The 21,508-nt window shown below is 35.9% G+C and overlaps 1 protein-coding gene across 4 annotated transcripts in view; it reads left to right on the top strand.

Annotated features, from left to right (window-relative positions):
- LOC115209073 (homeobox protein 5-like) overlaps positions 1–5,616 on the top strand; it is a 110,001-nt gene extending 104,385 nt beyond the window's left edge. For all 4 annotated transcript variants that reach the window (XM_029777168.2, XM_029777167.2, XM_029777166.2 and 1 more), the window contains exon 16: positions 4,541–5,616. In XM_029777168.2, the coding sequence (XP_029633028.1) occupies positions 4,541–4,667 (127 nt within the window). In that variant the 3' untranslated portion in view covers positions 4,668–5,616. The remainder of the gene's footprint in view (positions 1–4,540) is intronic.
- The last annotated feature ends 15,892 nt before the right edge of the window (positions 5,617–21,508 follow it).

The following is a 21,508-nucleotide window of genomic DNA, read 5'->3' as shown; positions in this document are numbered from 1 at the left end:
AAGGGCTAAAATACCTTCAGCAAAGAATACAGTGAACAGCTAAAGTTTTCAGATATCACACCCGCGGCTATCAAATGAATATACCACATACAAACTTTTATATATTATACAAATACACCCATCCACCCGTGCACACACACACACACACCACACACACACACACACACACCACACACACACACACACACACACCACAAAACACGCACGGCTGCGTGTTTGCTCAGTTTTACTTACATATACAAAGTAAGAAATACATAAACACTGATAAAGAACAATGTGTATGTGTGTATGCATGTGTGTAGACATACACATATAAATATACACACATGATACATATACATACATACACATACATACACATACATACATAATACATACAAGCATATGCATACATATACATACATACCCCGTTTGTTTACATACACACACACACATACAACCGTACATGCATACATACATACATACATACATACATACATACATACATACAGACTACTGGTATTGAAATGCAAATGATTACGCAGCCAGCCATGAACCTGGGTAAATAAAACGGATAAAGAAAGTACTGACAAACTGTGTGTGTGTATGTATGTGTGTGTGTGTGTGTGTGTGTGGTGTGTGCGTGTGTGCGTGTGCGCGCGTGTGTCTGACATTCTGAAAAGGAAGGGTAAGAAAGAACCATGAATAATAAAGTTTGATATTACAGAATAGATAGATAGATAGATAAGTTTCTTTATTGGCCACACAGGGCTGCACACAGATGGGACAAGTTACAAGGTAGAGCTTTTCTTTTGGGGGATGAAAAAAAACAAAAAACAAAAGAGAAATAAAAAGGGGTGGCGTAGGTTTTCGATCAAGAGGGATCGTAAAAGGGAAGAAAAGAACAAAAAAAATTTTTTAAATAAAATAAAAAATAAGAAAAAAAAGAAAAGGAAAAGGAACAAAAGAAAAGAGAAATGAAAAAAGAAGGAAAAAGGGGAAAAAAAGGGGAAGAGGAAAAAAAACGATCAATAGGGATCGTGTATCACAGTGTTATGATATATGGTGTAAAGGGGAAAGCAAGTAAGGTTTATCCGTGGGAAGAAAAGCCTACGAAAAAGACCACGGTAACCTTGGTCAATATTGTTATATGTTACCACATTTGTTTGCAAGTGGGTAACCCTCTGTTTTCAATTTCTGGGTTCATAGGATTATGCTCAAGGTGGCTTCGTCATTCATACGTGCCATCCTTGCTAGATAGATAAATAGAGAGAGAGAGAGAGAGAGAGAGTGACAGATAGACAGACAGACTGACAGATAGATAGATAGATAGATAGATAGATAGATAGATAGATAGATAGATAGATAGATAGATAGATAGATAGATAGATAGATAGATAGATAGATAAATAGAATAGATAGATAGATAGATAGATAGGTCCCATATACTTACTGTTGAATGCATTTTGTTAAATAAATCATACATAGACATATTCATAAATACACACATACGCACACGCGCTCGTACAGACACGCATATACGCATGCGTGCGTGAGCGCGTGCGTATGTATGTGTGTGTGTATAATTATGGCATTTAACACTCCATCCACGCGGCATCTAACATCCACCTAACCATATAAATGCAGTAGATCCCTCTCTGTCCCTATATATAGTCTTGTCCCTTGATATAGGCTTTCTCTAGATATAGTCTTGAATATTTGTGTGGGTAGCAACAGTACTGTCCTAAATGTGGGAGCAATCCTCCATTGTGACTTTCTCTTGAGCTTGGTGGATAAATTCATAAGGTACTGAATTGTTTTCTAGCACTGAAGGGATGGGCCAGTTTTTAATAATCTGATCCTAGTTATGTTAGAGGTAGTCTTTCGCTAGGAAAACGTTTGTGAGGCATAACATTTTGAGCAAGTGTGACGGCTATTGTTAATCATGTTTAAAGAGGATATATATATATACAACTTATAAACAAGGACAAAAGAAAAATTATTCACATGCCAATATGCTGATAACAGACTTTAAGTCGTCAATTTCCACATATTATACACTCGCTATAAATATACGTCGTGCTGAAATCGGGGAAGCTAGTCAACAGAATTTTTAAAAAAGTTCGTTATATATATATATATATATATATATATATATTTGAGATTCAGTTGAATTAAGTACATAAGTTGAAGCACCAAGTCAGTCCGGTATTATCCATACAGCTCGAAGTAAGGTGAATAAAATCAAAATAAGCAGCAGGATATCAACAGGATATCGAAATTAGCGATTATAGGTGCCATACTTGAACTTAGATGGTAGAAATTAATTTTTGGTGTCGTATCAGCTGTAAATTTACCCTGTAGTATTAAATATAATAAAATCATGGGATATTGAGTTAAATTGGTGAATTAAATTGCATTGCATATGTTATAAGATATATGTTATGCTATGTGGTGTGCTATATGTAATTACTATCCCATGAAAACCCCTGCCTAGTTAGTCTGACTTCATCATGATTTAGGTGATTAAATTATTTTTTCCTTTCTATGATGTTCTACCCTACTGATCATATTATGTATATTTGTAATGGCTTTTATGTAATAGCACCTGTAACATTGCAACTTAAAGAATCTCTTCGGTCTGAATACCTCTAACTGCCCCCACTACGCCCATACCTACTACCTCTTCTTTTCGGGTTACCTTTATCTCTTACCTACCTCAAATTTAAATACTCTGTCCCTTTAAATGTAGGTTATATATATTTCTTATTATTTTCTATAAATTCTTATTATTTTGTTTTCTTACTTTGATATCATTGCCTATTAATCGCTTATCCTTCATAAGTTGTTACTATTCTTAAATAGAGATTTTTCAGCTACTTATGTCTGTGCGAGATGGACATACTATATCCATACAAATGTATAAATATTTGTATATGAGAATATATGCATATATGTGCATAACCTATCAACCTCTTATCCCTTATTAATTGTTATCTTTCTTATTCGTAAATAGATACGTTTTAGTTACTTAAGTCTATTAGAGATGGTCATTCTATATCCCTATAAAAGTATAAATATTTGTGTTTGTGTGCATGTGTGCACATGGATAAGTATGTGTGTGTATCTGTGCACATCTTTATTTTTTCTGATTCTTGGTTTATAATTAATATATAGATGGCATGTTTATCTTTTCAGTATTCCATAAGTAAATGCCCTGAGCAGTCTTTATAGAAACCACCTAATAAGTAAATAATTAAGTACATGAATGAATAGTAAACTGATTATATGTAATCTTTCCTTTTTAATGGTGAAAATTGATGTATATACACAGATTTTACCTATTTTGCTTATGATATCATTTGATGATAATAGAATTGCATTTTTATACAACATAACAATATCATTTGATGATAATAAAATATTATTTTTATACAACATAATATTGTTTATAAACAATCAGCCATAGTAATCCATGATGGAAATTCCTCTGTATTAACATCATAGGTTTTATTAGCGTCTTGCCCCTTTAACTGGTAATTAACATTATAACCATTGCACATTATAACATTATAGCATTGCACATTATAAGCTACAAATTCATAAAATAAAAAGTATTTATCTTCACTGAGATCAAAATTTATAGCAAATTTTAAATTTTAATGAGCATAAAATTTATATAAAATACTAATTCTAGCAAACCAATGACGTCGATACAATCTTTCATGCCAATACGTGTTTATATAGTTCGCTTATGCCAGTTACTTGCTCGGTGAATTTGTGCATTTAATGCTTCAATGTTCACAATGTTTATTGGTACATGTTTTGTTTGAAATATTCCAACTGTTGAGGTTGGCTGCCTGGGTGGTTGCTTGGCTGTCTGACTGTCTGGTTGTCTGGCTATCTGGCTGGTGTCTGTTATTTACCTAAAGATTGATGTTTTGTGTTTCTGTCAGTATTACTACTTCATGTCTCTATAAAGTTTTCTTAGCTCTTAATGCCATATCTCACTAAGATGTAAATTGGAAATGTCTAGATACATGCCTTTACTGTAGAAACTGTTGTTAGCAGAGGAAGTACCGTACAATTTACTAGTCTTTCTTTCAATGTTGATTTAATTTTTTTCGTGCGGATCTGAAATAGATAACAAGAAACTGCATTAAAGGCTAGACATGATCATACCCATCTGTAAAAGTGTCCCATGGTAAAGTACAGTATCCTTGCAGTAAACTCGAAGTTATTATATCTTTAACCAGTGTTTCCTTAGTTTCCAATGTTGACTGCCAATTTTCTACGAGACAATAGAAAGAACAAACTACTCCAGTTTATACGTTTTACCCCTTCTATAGATTACACTTAATCTCATTATGATTGACTTAAAATTTTGTTATATCTCAACATTTTGTTCAAGTATTCGTTGAACCTGAATTCATTCTCTTTGCTTTTTATGTATTTTCGTTCAATCTAAAGTTTAAAAGATTATTCATTTAATAAACTTTTTACTTCGCACCAGTTTCAACTTCAACTTATATTTTCGTTTATTCTCTTTCTTTTTGTACAGAGTTCTCATTAAAATGGATAACAATATTATTCAGCATTATGCTCATGAAACGACGTTCATCATTGAAAAATGCCGGACAGCAGACGATAAAGGATATGAAATTATACTCACAGAAATTGATCCGTGAAACATGCTTACAATTATCTCTCCGTCCTTCATTACATTCCAAATAGATTTTTTTAATATGTAAGAAAATAGAGAGGAAAGAAAGATATAAGAAAAAAAGAAACAGAGAAAAATTAAGAACATCACTTTTATTTGTTTCTCTGATGCTCTTTTAGTTTGAATTAATTCTCTTCTCAGTGTCTTTTCTTATCATATTTTCTTTGTTGCTCTGTCGAACCCACCAATTACTTAGATGTAACGAGTTTTTTTTTAAAAAAGCATCAATTCATCGCCACCAATAATAATAGGAAGAAGAAGAAGAAGAAGAAGAAGAAGAAGAAGAAGAAGAAGAAGAAGAAGAAGAAGAAGAAGAAGAAGAAGAAGAAGAAGACCTTAAATGACATCAGTAATAAGGAGTATACATAATACTAATGATAAATAGTGCATTATGTACAATGACAGGTACACAACCATAAGCACTATAACAGGGTTCACAGCATTACTCAGCATTCGAAATTCACAACTTAACATTAAAAACAATCTCAATAAATATTCTACAAACAACTTACACAACACACAAATAAACATAGTGCGATGAAAACCAACAAAAGACCCTAATACAAACAATAATCCTGCAACCAACAATAATTCAAAAATAAAATAAGACATTGCTGTGTATACAAGAGAAGTACAGTAGTGAACTTTGGTGTCAAAGTAAAGACATTGACTGAAAAAACAGAGGCAAAAAAATAATTTCAAATAATGATATTAATAAAAAAAAATATTGCTGATAATAAAGACTGAATCTGAACTGAACAGTAACTAAGCATTACTGAAAAAATTGTGAAATACCGAAGAGACATGAAAGATAAAAATCGGATTGAATCAATACAAAAAAAAAGAAAGAAAAGATGAATGTCTTGGAAAAAATTACGAGAAACAACAGTAGAAAGTCGGAAAATCGACTGTGATTATCGAACTGCTAAATATTACTGTAGTAAAAATATTTAGTGATTTGAAATGATTTTTATTTGCAACATGTTACTTTTTTTTTTTATTTTCTGTAAATGAAACAATATGGCTTCAGGAAATACACAGGCTTTCTTTATCATCTGTGTTAATGCAACACGTTCTAAACACCATGCTTATCAGGAACTCTGTACCCTGGTATCAAAAGAAACAATTATGTCATCTTTGAATATAATATATATATATATATATATATATATATACATACATATAAACATATCTGTATAATATATATATATATTTACGTGCATATGTACATATACATATATATATGCACAATATATGTGTATATATATATACATATATATATATATATATATATATATATAATATATATATATACATGCATATATACATGTACATGCATATATATTTACATACATATATACATATCTACATAAATATATGTGTGTGTTTTGTGTGTGAGTGTGTGTGTGTGTTTGTATGTGTTTGTGTGTGTTTGTGTTTGTGTGTGTATGTGTGTGTGTATGTGTGTGTGTGTGTGTGTTTGTGTGAGTGTGTGTGTGTGTGTGTGTGTGTGTGTGTGTGTGGGTGTGTGTGTGTGTGTGTGTGTGGTGTGTGTGTGTGTGTTTTGTGTGAGTGGTTGTGTGTGTGTGTGTGTGTGTGTGTGTGTGTTGTGTGTGTGTGTGTGTGTGTGTGTGTGTGTGTGTGTGTGTGTGTAGCTTGGAAGGCTCGTCGGGGTAAGAGCTAGGAGCAAGAACACCCCCCTGGCGCATCTTCATACAAATACAATTATTGTATATTTGTTTCAATTTTGTGTTTTTTAAACATTAAATGGTAACAGCGGAACCATTTTAATAACTAAAAATCCCTCCGGTCAAATCCTGGCTACATCTATGTATAAATGTTTCTCTATGCGTGGGTATATATATATATATATATAATATATATATATATATATATATATATATTATATATATATATATATATATATATATATACATGTAGTTGTACGTATGTATATGTATGTATATATTTACGATATATATATATATATATGTATGTATATAAAAATTTACTAAATATATTTATATATATATGTATGCATGTATATGCATGTTATTATATGTTATATATATGTTATATATATATATATGTATGTATATGTATATATATATTTATATATTAATAAATTTATATATATGATTCATATATATGCATGTGTAATTTTATATATAATTATATACAAAATTGTGTATTAATATATATATACAGCATACATATATATATATATATATATATATATATATATAAAGGATGCGTGGCGTTCGATCATATAATATAAATAACATATAAATATATGAATATATACATACACATATGTACATACTACAAATATATGTATATATATACATGCATATATGGGTACAGAATATAAAAAAAACGTAGACACAATGAGAAACGAAGACATAAAAACGGGGGTTTTTTCGTTGTTCGAAAAAAAGCTTGTTTTTGTTTCTTATGTTTTCGTTTCTCATATTCTGTAGCCATATATCCATGAATATATATACATATATATGTATGTATGTACATATAGGTATGTATATATTCATATATTATACATTATTTTATTATATATATAATATATATATATATATATATATATATATATATATATATAATAAATATGTGTGTACATTCATTTTTTCAAAATTCATTCCCGTCATTTCTTTCCTACTTTTTTGTTTCGTTTTTATATATATATTTTAATTGTAGTTCATAGACAGAATTATAAATAAAGAAAACAACTAATTATATGAATACAGTATGTCTCCGAAGTATGTCTCTGTGCATCACAAAACTTTCAGTTTTACAAACCCCCCAAAATTTAACCGATAATTGAAAAACTCTTCATCCTCTTTCAGGTCTTTGGAAACTTGATGCGTGTCCCCACCCCCATTCCCAAGAAACCAGTCCTCTGTCTCTGGCAGCTTTCGTATTATTGCATTCACTTCCAATATCTCACAGGTAATGGTGACAGACACAATGATATTCTCCACCCTTTCTCATTCTTTCTATCACTGTCCATGTTTCCATCTCTTCTTCACTTTCTCCCCATCGCTCCCTCTCCATCTCTCTCTCCTCTCTCTCTCTCTATCTCTTTCCCTCTCTCTCTCTCTCTCTCTCTCTCTCTCTCTCTCTCTCTCTCTCTCTCTCTCTCTCTCTCTCTCTCTCTCTCTCATCTCTCTCTCTCCCTCTCTCCTCTCTCTCTCTCATCTCTCTCTCTCTCTCTCTCTCTCTCTCTCTCCTCTCTCTCTCTCTCTCTCTCTCTCTCTCTCTCTCTCTCTCTCTCTCTCCGCAACACCCATTCTTACGCTGATCATACCATTCTTCATGCTTCCCAAAGTTTTCCTACCATACCTCAGCATGCGAAACCTGCTCTCATTCCATGAACAAAAATATTCCAATGTAACCTCTAATTGGGTCGTGCCGATCTTATGTCCTTCAGCAACAAAGAATTAATAATAATAATAATAATAATAATAATAATAATAATAATAATAATAATAATAATAATAATAATAATAATAATAATAATAATATTGATAATAATATATTAATAATAATAAGTCAACCACTTGTTATTTATGGATAACCTCAAACTTTGTGGTAAAGATGAATCCAAAGTCAGTTTCCTCGTTGATACGGTGTATACTTTCAGTGCTGATATCGGAATGGAGTTTGGACTGAAACAGTATGGTGTGTTAGTCTTGAAGAGAAGCAAAATCAAATGTATGGTCGGACTAGCGATACCGTCGGGGAGACAATGAAGCAGATAGAAGAGACGGGCTATAAGTATTTGGGGATATTGGAAATGGATAAATTAATGGAGAAAAAATTACAGAAAAATTTAAGGTGGAGTACTTGCACAGACTGTGACTGATCCTTAAGTCGAAATTAAACAGACGGAATAAGATTGAAGCTGTCAGCACCTGGGCAGTTTCACTCCTTAGATATGGAGCAGGGGTAATCGCATGGACAGTAGATGAACTAAACAGCTTAAACAGAAAGACAAGAAAGTTGCTGACTAGATATGGGATACTCCACCCAAAATGTGATACAGACAGACTGTATGTACTAAGAAAAAGAGGGGTAAGAGGACTGATTGGATACGAACACAGCATTAGAACAGAAGAAGACAACGTAGCATGGTATGCAAAATATGCGACAGAACCGCTATCATTTGAAGTAAGAAAGTCAGGCTTTTGTAGAATGGAAGATTGCAAAGATAAAGCACTGTGCAAGCACTTGAGAATGAATGAAACTAAAAATAGGCGGATAAAGAAAAGAATGCATAGACAGCTTCATAGGGACGTTGAAGATAAGATAGACAGAGAAAAAATATGTCTGTAGATAACTAAAAGCGTTTTAAAACCAGGCTCTAATCTGTGCAACCCAAGTGCAAGCTTTAAGAACCAATTACATCAAATACAGAATAAACAACACATCGGTAAGTGATAAGTGCAGAATTTGTGGACAAAACCGTATGGCATATTACCAATCAATGTACGCCACTAGCCCAGAAAGAATATAAGAGACGTCATGACAATATAGTAAGGATTGTCCATTGGACACTTTGCAATAAATATGAACTTGACAGAGCAAAAAGGTGGTGCGGACATAAACTCGAAGACATCTTCGAAAAGGATAATGCAAAATCCTATGGGATTTTATGATGCCGTGCGACCATGAGATAGAGAATAGGAAGCCAGACATAGTGTTAATTGGGAAAGAAAGCAACGATCCTGGATCATAGATATAGCAACAATAATAATAATAATAATAATAATAATAATAATAATAATAACAACAACAGAAAAAAGATGGTATAGGCACACACCAGAAAAGGTCACAGAAAACGAGAAAGCAACCATACTCTGGGATATGCCGATACACACAGATAGAGAAATTAAGGCCAACAGACCAGATATAGTTGTCAGAGACCATGAAGAAAAAATGCTTTCTAATTGATGTATCAATACCGGCTGATGACAACGTGTCTCTAAAGAAATGGAGAAACTCTCAAATACAAAGACCTGGAAATAGAGGTAACTAGAATGTGGAATCTGAAAACAAACAATTCCTATCATAGTAGGTGCATTAGGCATGATAAAAAAATATTCAGACAAATACATAACAAAAACACCAGGACTTACAAACACATATAACATACAGAAAATTGCACTACTAGGTACTGCACACATCCTACGCAGAACACTTTCCATACAATAACCATCAGAGCATCACAACAAATCACAGCACATACCCAAGGCACACAGAGCTGCGCTCGGTAGTGAAGTGAAAGCACGCTATAAAAATAAAAATAAAACTACTGAATAATAATAATAATAATATAAAGGAAGGGTGGGAGAGGTTTGATCAGTTGCCAGGGGATTGTATCGAAACAGAGGAAAACAGCATAGGCTGGTATGTAAAAAAAATACCGTGGAACCATTGTTGAAACGTATGGAGAAAGCCTAATTTATTAAAATTGATAATTGTTTTAAGAAAGAAAAACTTAACAGGAAAAGAACACAAAAAAAGGAAAAAGCATGGAAAAAATGTACGGTCAGTTTGCAAGAGATACGAACGCCAAGACAGATACAGAAGACCGGTGGTTATGGATGAGGAGGAGTGATCTGAAGATAGAAACAGAATCACTCATATACGCAGCTCAAGAACAAGAGTTAAGGACCAACTATATGAAGTGCAGAATGAAAAAAACACAGAATGTGTGGTGAGAGGGGTGAAATGATATGGCACATCGTTAGCGAATGTTCAAAACGGACACAGCGCGATTGCAAAAGACGCCATGATAATGTGGAAGGTATGATCCATTGGGAGCTCTGTGGAAATCACAGCCTACAAAAAGCAAAGACATGTTATAAACAAAAGGAGTCACCGAGAATGGAGATAGCAAAATCCTGTGGGATGCATTGATCCAGTGCGATGACCAGACATCGGAAACCGGACTTTATTGTTGTGAATAAAAAAGAAAGAACTTGCTTGATAATCGACATAGCATACAACAGTGACAACAGGATCAAAGAGAAAGAAGGAGAAAATCAAAATAACTGCGATGATTTGAAGTGGGAAATACGAAGGTTGTGGTCTATGAGGAGAGTAGACGTGATACCGATAGAGAGCAGACGTGATACTTGGAAGTATCAGAACTCAGCTTTGGAAGTATCAGTACTCAACTACTAACATGGCTCAAAAAGATTGGTACAAATGTAAAAATAGAACACCTACAAAAATCAGCATTGCTTTGGAACTGGAAGAATTTTTCAGGGGATTCTTGAAGTATGACCAGTAACCAAGTGTCGCCTTAATCTGCTGGCTATAGACAGCTGATACTTTCTCTCATACCCAACAAAATAAGCTGAGAGTTTTCATCAATAATAATAATAATAATAATATAATAATAATAATAATAATAATAGTAATAGCTCCTGGCTAAATTACAGCATGGACGTACTTTAAGAAGCTCTCTCTACAAAACAAATTTAATCCAATAACATCGCTGCAATTGAAGGAAAACTTCGCGATACAACTGTGGGGAAAGTTGTTAAAGCGAAGGAACTAAAAAATCGGAAAGATTTTTGTTACAGTGTAGTTTCTTTCTGAAATGCGCAATATTTCTATGTGATATACGCAAGACGTTGAAACCAGCACCAGGAACCCTGGAGAAAATACACCAAACACACCGATTAGTAAGTACGTAGATTAAATAATTACTTATACATGCAATTGCCATACACCCATGCGCACTTGCTAATATCTACAAGCAGCATAAATAATGTCTATAGCACACACATGTATACACACAGAAAATAAGGGAAAAACACTATCACGAGCACCCCCGAACCAAACAAAAGCAAAGCAACTTCCCACAAACGAATATAAAAAGGAGGAAATTAGTCACTCAGTTTAAAACATCACTAAATAGTTATGCCCCGAAACATAGCTACCAAAAAAAATAGCGGTGATTTTTCCTTCTATCAGCCTACGATATGACAAATATATCCATTCAAAAACGAGGAAGCGGTGTCGTGTCGAAAAGTCAACCCTGAACAAACAGACCCGTTTCCTATTGTCACCGTCAATACTTTAATGACAAACCAAAACTCGTGCCGGATCGGTCATCGCCCGGGACAAGGACCGCGTTACCCAGTGGGGAACCAGAGTGGGGTCGAAAAATCTGCTTCTGGAACAAACTCAAAATAACGAACTACCGGGTAACCAGAACCAAGACAACCCTAACCCTAAACCTGTAGTGACATCACCAAAAATACCACCTAAAGCAAAACGCATAAAATGGACTAGAGAGGATTACAGAGATATTTTGAAAGCTTTCTATACAGCCCAACTAAGCCCAAACAATAACCTCATTGTACAAATACACTTCATGGTAACGAAGTACGCAGATATATAGACGCAACTAAATTAAGTAATGTACGTAGAGACATCATTGAGAATAAAAGGATAACTGGCACTGAAATTAGCCAAATTAGGACACAAATATGTCATGGCAGACCAAATGAAAACAGCAACAATGCAGACGAAATGGATAACAGATGCACAGAACCCAGTGTACGAGTAGTACATCCCAACGAGGGAGCTGAAGAAAGAATAGCGATAAACAGATATGCGGAAAAAGAGGAGAAAGTAGATCTGCCTCAAGAACATCAGAATAGATATGACACAGAATTTGAGGTGAATAATAAAGAGATCATAGAAGCAAAAGAAGATATGAGAGAACTCAGCAAGATTGAATTTACTAGCATTATCAATAGAGAACCGCTACCAAAGATCTCAAACAGCATGAAAATAACAACACAATCATGATATATAATGTTGCTCTTAGACAGATCTTAAGAAATAAAGGAAATTACCTAAGAACCTGAAATAACCTCATCTATTCTGCTGCTAAAATTGTAACTGCGCAACTAGATATCAGGACACGGAAAAGAACCAACCATGTCAATAGACCTCCTAAGTGGAAAGTAGCAATACAAAAAAATATCGAATCTCTGCAGGCGGATGTATCAACCAAGGAAATAGTGAAACAACGAACACAACTGAAAACCTAATGGCTCAGAATGTATGACAAAAGAATCAAATCTTATCAACAAAACAAGGTATTCAAAACGGATGCAAAGCAGGGGTGAATTGAGAGTGTTAAGGGCTCTCGAGCATAACTGTTTACCGGGCCTCTTAGAATTGATATCAGAGTAGAGTTAACAAGTAGAATGCAGGCCCCTGAGAGCTCTGGGCCTTCGGGTAGAGCCCGATTGACCGACGGCTCATTCCATTCCTGATGCATAGAAATTTTATAGGGAAATTGGCAAAAGCAAGATAGAAGTAAAGGAGCCACCTAAGACGTGTTCTTAGAAAGTCTCACAAAGACGTGTTCTTAGAAAGTCTCACAAATGGAAAACCCCGGGACTGGACCGGATCCCTAACTTCTGGCAGAATTGTTTGACAAAAATACACCAACATTTTGCTGCATCCCTAACTGATGTCATCCAGAACCCAGAGCCAATACCAGCCTGGATGACCGAAGGGACAACATACCTTCAATCAAAAACTGAAGATACGAAAAATCCAAAGAACTTTCGACCAATAACATGTTGATACCAGATAACATTGAAAGTCAAAGGTTTTGGAGTGACATCTGCGGCAAAGACAAGGAACACAAGAAGAATGCTGAATGGTTGAAGAGCTGAAACAAACAGTAGTACGAGGGGCGTTCAATAAGTAATGCTCCTGACCCACTTCCCATAGTAGTAGAGCAACAAAACTCGGCACAGGTATTAGTCTTTTTCTACATAGGAACCACCCAGAGTTACGCATTTCTCCCATCGTTTGATGCAGCTCTGGATACCGTTTTTGTAGAAGACCCCAGCTTGGTCCTCCAACCACGACGTGACTTTAGAAATCAAGGCTGCATCATCTGGTAAACGCTTTCCTTTCAAAAACAACTTCATGGGTGGGAAGAGGTGAAAATCAGAGGGTGCAAGGTCAGGAGAGTAGGGGGATGGGGGAGAAGTTCATAGCCGCACGCCTGTGCTTTTGATCTGGCGACACACGAGTTGTGGACCGGAGCGTTGTCCTGCAGGAGGAGGATGCCTTTGCTGATCTTGCCCCGCCTCTTGATTTTGATAGCTTCTCTTAATTTCCTCAAAAGTGAAGCATAATAGGCTCCTGTAATTGTGGTACCCTTTGCCAGAAAATCTGTCATCACTACTCCGTCCTGGTCCCAGAAGACTGTGAGCGTGACCTTGCCAGCGGAGGGCTGCACCCTTGCCTTCTTTGGAGGAGGTGAGTCACGGCGCTTCCACTGCATTGACTGGGCTTTGGTCTCTGGATCATAGTGATGGACCCAGGTTTCATCCTGTGTAATCAGTCTTTTGAAAAATTTTGACTCATCTTCTTGGCACATCTCCAAATTTATCCTCGAGCATTCGACGCATTCTTGCTTCTGGAAAGGTATGAGCAACCTGGGAATCCATCTGGCAGACACCTTTTGCATATGTAAATGGTCATGAATGATAGTTTCCACAGACCCGGTACTAATCTTGACTTCATGGACTATTTGGCGAATAGTTATGCGTCGATCTTCCAAAATGGCAGCCTCAACTTGACGGACAGATGCCTCATCAATGGCAGAAGGGGGGCGACTAGATCTGGGAGCTGTTTCCACAGAGTTCCGACCAAATTTGAATTCACGATGCCAGCGTTTTACAAGGTCATAGGATGGGGCATCATCACCATAAGTTACTTTCATTTCATCAAAAGTTTCCCGTGGTGTGCGTCCTTTCAAATACAAAAACCGGATCACTGCTCGACACTCAACAGGCTCCATTTCACACCTGACTCAGTTCAAACACCTGTAAATCAGAAACCACAATTAGTTCAGAGCTGTAATTTCCCACTTAATCTATAGAGATATAAATAATTGCACATGCAAAATTTCAGCTAGATCAAACAACTGCAATTGGGTCAGGGGCATTACTTATTGAACGCCCCTCGTATGTCCAAAACAGGCAGAACTATTCATTTTAGTTAGAGAAGTGAAGGTAATCAGCAAAAAAAATGAGCAACTGGAAGGCCCCGGGACCAGATAGAGCTTAAAGCTACTATATCAAAAGATTTGGTGAATGCCATGCACGAAAATCTGCGCAGCTCAACACCTTGTTAAATGCCGACCAAGTAATACCAGAGTGGTTGACATTGAGTAGGACAGTTCTGTACCTGAAAAACATTGAAAAAGGCAATACGGTAGACAATTACAGACCGATATCCTGTTTGCCACTTATGTGGAAGTTATTGACTGGAATACTCGCAGAGTCGATGTACGAACATCTGGAAAAAAATGGAATCCTGCCACATAAGCAGAAGGGTTGCAAACGTAAGTGCAGAGGTAGCAAGGATTAACTCCTGGCAGATAAAACTGTACTCGGAGACTGCAAGAGGAGGAAAAGTAACTTAGCCATGTCATGGATCGATTATCGTAAGGCGTACGATATGATCCCATATTCTTGTATTATGGAGTGTATGAACCTATTTGGTATTGCATCGAATGTTGAGCGATTACTTGGAAAAAGTATGGCAAATTGGAGGACGGACCTGACAGCATACGGAAAAAGTTTAGGAACATTAGAAATTAGGAGGGGCATCTTCCAAGAGGTACTGTGCTTGATACCACTGTCAGTGATTCTGAGGAAAGCAATAGCTGGGTATGTATTCAAAAGCCGCCAACAAAACGTCAACCATTTGTTATTCATGGTTGACCTCAAACTTTATGGTAATGATACATTTCCCTCGTTGATACGGTGTATACTTTCAGTGCTGATATCAGAATGGATTTCGGACTGAGAAAGTGTGGTGTCTTAGTCTTGAAGAGAGGCAAAATCAAATGTATGGATGGGCTAGCGATTCCGTCGGGAGAGGTTATGAAACAGATAGAAGAGACGGGCTATAAGTATTTGGTGATATTGGAAATGGATAATTTGATGGAGAAAGAAATGACAGAAAAATTTAAGGTGGAGTACTTGCGCAGACTGAGACTGATCCTTAAGACGAAATTAAACGGACTAAGCTCGAAGCTATCAACACCCGGGCGGTTTCACTCCTTAGATATGGAGCAGGGGTAATCGCATGGACAGTAGACGAACTAAACAGCTTAGACAGAACGACAAGGAAATTCTATGAACATAGAGGAAATAATACAGTAATCTCTATTGTAAGTAGTCGTATGTATGTAGTATTCTTTATTTTTGTATGCAGTATAAATTGACCAAATATAAGCAAATTAACCAAATAGAAGCACATGTATCAACTGCTAATTTAACGGTAAATTTGCAACTGCTGTGATAATTATTAACTGATGATTGAACGGTAAATGTTTATTTTTATATACCTTGGACCTGCCACCACACTGTTTTTTGTCAAGAGTTTCGCCTGCAACCGTTCGTTATGTCAGTCAACACACATACATTGACACACCATTCCGCTGCCGATGCGTAATGTTGTTCACATTAGGATATAATTAGAATTAAAAGTGAAAGAATAAAAGTGAAATAATATTACAGTCTTATCGCGTTAGAACTAAAAGTGAAGCAATGTTATATCACATTACAATACAGATGTTATTTTTCACTTTTGATATGTAATACTGAATCAGTGCCAATGTTGTATTGTTTAAATCAAAATGAAAAAAAAATACATATTGACACTCATAGGATCTGATATTATTACCATGTAAAATTTAATTTGATTTGGTTGAGCCGTTTGAGAATGCATTAGGAATAGACAGACAGGCAGACAAACAAATAATTTTATATAGAGAGATGATCATTTATACCGTTGATGCCTTGTTGTAAATGAAAGGAAGTAATTTCATTTGGGAGAATGTAAATTAGTTCACACTTTCAAATCGTTGCGAGTTTACCTTTATTCCAGCACATTCGACTGTTATAACCTTGATTTCTCACCTCAGTAAAAGCCCAGAAATTGTTCAGTCGTTTTCAACTTCCACCACAAGGTTAATTCTTATTTTTGCTGCTGTTCTTGCTGTTATTTAGCCCTGGTCATATCGTCAGTTTTCAAGTAAACCTATAAACAATGACATCGCGGACATAACCATCTTTTGCAGGGAATAAATTATCTTTTTCTAAGACAAGGTATCATTTGAGGGAAATTTGTCTTTTCAAGTTAGACGAGCAACCTGGATCGTCTGGTACTTATTTTATTGACACCGCAGAAATATAAGTGAAAGTTGATTCCGATGGAATTTATCTGATATAATAATGTTTCCTTATGTAGTGACAAGTGACAGTATAAAGTGGAAGGCGACATGGTCGTTACGCAATGCTTATGCTTTTTTGAAGAGTATTAGTTACATAGTGAAATGAAGGCGACCACAAAATATTGTAAGTAGGTCAAAATCTCGACATGCCTCTGACTTTTAAGCTTACCTCTATATCCTGTGGTGCATGTACATCTTTCTAACACTGACACAATACTCCTGATTGTTAAGTAAGGGGAAAGTAGGCTTACCAAAATAAATAAGACTAAAAATCATCTCCCTGGCATGGTTCACTGAGAACAGGGCATCACACCTTCCCATCCCCACTAGTATCATCATCACCACTGAAACCTCCACCATCACTACCACAACAACAACTACTACTACTACTACTACTACTATACTACTACTACTACTACTAAAATAACTTCATTTCGAACCGCTGTAAAAAGGGAAAAGGCATCAGGTTCAACTTGATGTCTAAAGCCAGACACTATGTTGAAATTTGAGCGCATGATGTGACATTTCACATAGGAGCGAGAGAAAGAAAAAAGAAAGAAAGAAAGAAAGAAAAGAAGCATTTGGATTTCCAAACTACATATTGGTTATTATAATTTGCCAGGTCTCATTTCCAACGAACATAACAGAATTGACAAATGGTGTAAGAATTAAAGTTGACAAAAAGATGTGAGCATCGCAGGGTGGCGGTTGACCCCACTTCTCTTCTGTTACTACGACACCGGTTCTATTCTTACTTATATCACTTCATTTTACTCTTTATAACTTCTATTTTCGAACACTCAATAGGAAAACGACAAAACATTCCATAAATATTCGGTATCAGTTCTTCTTTTACTGCTTTCAATCAGTGGGCAGCAAAGCTGATCGAGCCCCGCTCTCAAGGAATTTGGTCCGATGCAGTAACTATTTCAAGGTGATAATTATTTCATTGATCATCGTTAATCGAATCGCTAAGTTATGCTTTCTTTATATAAAGAGATGCCACTCGGTATCCAGACTTGAGCCAGTAATCATAAACATGCGCACACATGCACAACATACATACATACATACATACATACATACATACATACATACATACATACATATACATACATATATATATAACGGGAAGGTTTACGAAAATAAACAAAAGACGAAGGCAGGTGGAGTACAAACAAACAATTGCATTAGTATGGTGCTCAGGAATAGAAATAAGACAAGTCTTTTACGTTTCGAGCCTACGCTCTTCGACAGAAAGATACACAGAAAAGAAACAAGGAGAGAAAAAAATGCGTGCAGGAGCTAACGATTCAACATGGCGTTCTGATTTCAGCCAGAAGTCAGAGATCAGACGCTAGACGCTAGAGGGATAGTAGGGGAGATAACAGGGTCAAGTGACCTCGCTCCAACATAAGGGTGCGTGTGTGTATAAGAGAGTATGTATGTGCGTATGAAAGGTCTGGACGTGTGTATGTATGTATGATGTGATGTGTAATGTCGTATGGTGTAGTGTCGTATGGTGTAGTGTAGTGTAGTGTAGTGTAATGTCGTATGGTGTAGTGTAGTGTCGTATGGTGTAGTGTAGTGTAGTGTATATATATATTATATATATATATATATATATATATACTTGATCTCAGTCTCTTGAGAACGAAGTATGGTAGATCAAAGCATCAGTTCTATATAGAAAGCAAGCTGATCCAATATATCCATAGGCGATAGATATACTCAGCAGTACATTTACGATTTTTTTAAAGGGAGCAATGACCATAGATCAATGCAAATCCAGAGAACGAAACAGAAGATAAACACAATAAAGCCAAAGGACAAAAGACTAAATTTTGAAAATCAAAGAATCAGAAATATATGAAAGTACATAATAAAATATGGTTCAAGGGGAAATGTGTGTGCGTGTGTATTAATATGTATGTATATCATTTTTTACTGGTTCCAGCCAAAGACTGGGGCCATGCTGGAGAACCTCATCCCAGTGTCTTTGGATTTCCGTTCTGTACTGTTTTACGAAGTGTCTTGAGCGCTACAACAGATGCGTTGAAGTCAGCGGGTCCTACTTTGAGGGAGATTGGAATTTTGTAGATATTTGAAATTATCAAATGTCTCCCTTGAAAATGTCTGAAAACTTCTGGAATGCATCCCGGACACACACACACACACACACACACACACACACACACACACACACACACACACACACACACACACACACACACACACATACACACACACACATATACATATATATCTTTTAAATTTGTTTACGGGAAACGTTTTGAATATGTACTGGTCAAAAGGGATAAACATCTCTCTGGCAAACATCTATTAATGTTATATCGTCTGAAGAAATAATCCATAAAGATGATCTACCCGATGCCCAGTGATACTACGAACTACACTGCAATTATCCCAGGAATACGGACTCTGATCTTAAGAGACATGTGATTTGTGGAAACACGCGTAGTGATGCATTAAATGTTCATAAATTCAATCCAAGGATTATTATTATTACTATATATGTGTGTATATATATATATGTTATGAATTATACGATTCTATATCCATACAAACTAGTCAGTCCTAAATCCATTCACATGGATACTATAACAAGGATTTAGAGAAATAATTTATGCTCGGTTTGCAAAGAAGGATACGAAAGCACAAATATCTCATTCAAAAATAAAAGTATTCCAAAAATATCAACTAGCTTATGGCCGGGAGATAACAGTTTACTCTTATTAGCCACCCTCAGCTTTTACCACAGACTCAAACACGGATTCCAAAATTGACATGTTTTCTTCACTGTATCCCTGAGACGAGCTTCGAACACTTCCTTCATCTTGGTCACCAGCTCGGCTTTGGTGATACAGGCAAAGTAGTTAGTGTATTTCTCAACCACAGCCACACGTAGTAGTAACCCATCCAATTACAATCGAGGATATTAAGAAACCAAAAGTTGGCATCTGATAAAGTCGTAGAAATTCTTCGACAACTACTTCTGACTCTTCCTGGAGGTATGGCAAGGAAAAGAATCCCGCTGCCACACATGGCTTTCCAGTAGCAAACCTTTCCAGCCAGGTGTTGACGACAGTCTCCATCAGCTTCAAATTGCAGTCTGAGTTTAGCCTAAGTCCCTGTTCAGAGAGGTGAAAAGTGAACTCCAGTGTGCGGACGCTGTTTGAACGCCTGCTGTGTCCCTTCCTGATAGCCACGGCTGCATAGTCTTCGTTGCAGCTGTTCATATCATGTCTTGCCGCCTCTACAGTGTTCACAGAGCATTGAGCAGCAGTCATAATGTCGGCATTTTGATATCCGGCGCGAATCGCCATGATACAAGTAACTCTTTTCCAATATCCAGATGGCTTCTAGTCCTCCGTGTGAGCTAACGAGCTACAATTTTAATCATTTCTTCAACGCCGTTGACTGTTCACCAGTACATGAAGCTGTTCCTCGAAAGGAGAGACATGAAGTTGTCAAATTTACCCCCAAACACACTGTAGATAGATAGATAGATAGATAGATAGATAGATAGATAGATAGATAGATAGATAGATAGATAGATAGATAGATAGATAGATAGATAGATAGATAGATAGATAGATAGATAGATAGATGTGCTCACACAACAGGCTAATGTAGTGTTAGTCTACAAAAATTCTATTTACAAAACAGAAGCCAAGACGAGGTTTAGAGTTTATGTGTACTTGCCCAGGGTGCCGCGCAGCGGGATGGAACTTGAAACCACCTGGTTACGAAGGGAAATTCATAACCATATGAGATATTCTTTTTTATCTTTTTCCCTAATTTCCCATTCTACCTGTCATACTACTCCACACCGAAAAAAAAAAGCACAAGTAAACCTCCCTAGATCACACAGTCTGCTCTTTAAAGGATAAAATCTTTTAAATGCTTGGCCCAAGATTTCAGTGGTCGAGTAGACCAATGACAAAACGTATAACTATGCTATCTTACTTCTCCAGGATACAGTCCACCCACGACCACATTATTTTTGTATTTGTTTGTTTTTGTCTTTGACTTTTTGTGTAATTTTGAGGGCGTCTCGGTAGTATTTCTAGCATATTACGCGACGTGTAGCTGCTCCCTCGTTGGCTCGTGAGACTGAATGATTATCGACGGTGCCTCCATTAAGCAATGTACAAGTTTTTTTGTTTATTCTATACTGTGTTAAAGCGTAATAGTAAATCGTCACAATATATTTAACAAGCTGGTAATAGAAAAGAGAGTCTATTCAAAAAAATAAATATGTAAAAATATTAAAGAAAAGACGAAGAAAAGAAAGAATATCTACTGACCTAAATTCTTATATTCTTAGCAAGCAAGGGCTATTACTATACACTTGCAATATGACACGCCTCAGAACACAAGCCCGCACGTACACATCCACATAAGTATATACAAATATATATATATATATATATATATATATATATATATATATATATATATATATATATATATAT

This window comes from Octopus sinensis, linkage group LG3 (genome assembly GCF_006345805.1).
Source record: "Octopus sinensis linkage group LG3, ASM634580v1, whole genome shotgun sequence".
Taxonomy (NCBI): domain Eukaryota; kingdom Metazoa; phylum Mollusca; class Cephalopoda; order Octopoda; family Octopodidae; genus Octopus; species Octopus sinensis.
Note: the sequence above shows the minus strand (reverse complement) of the source record. Positions and strands in the feature narration are given on the sequence as shown.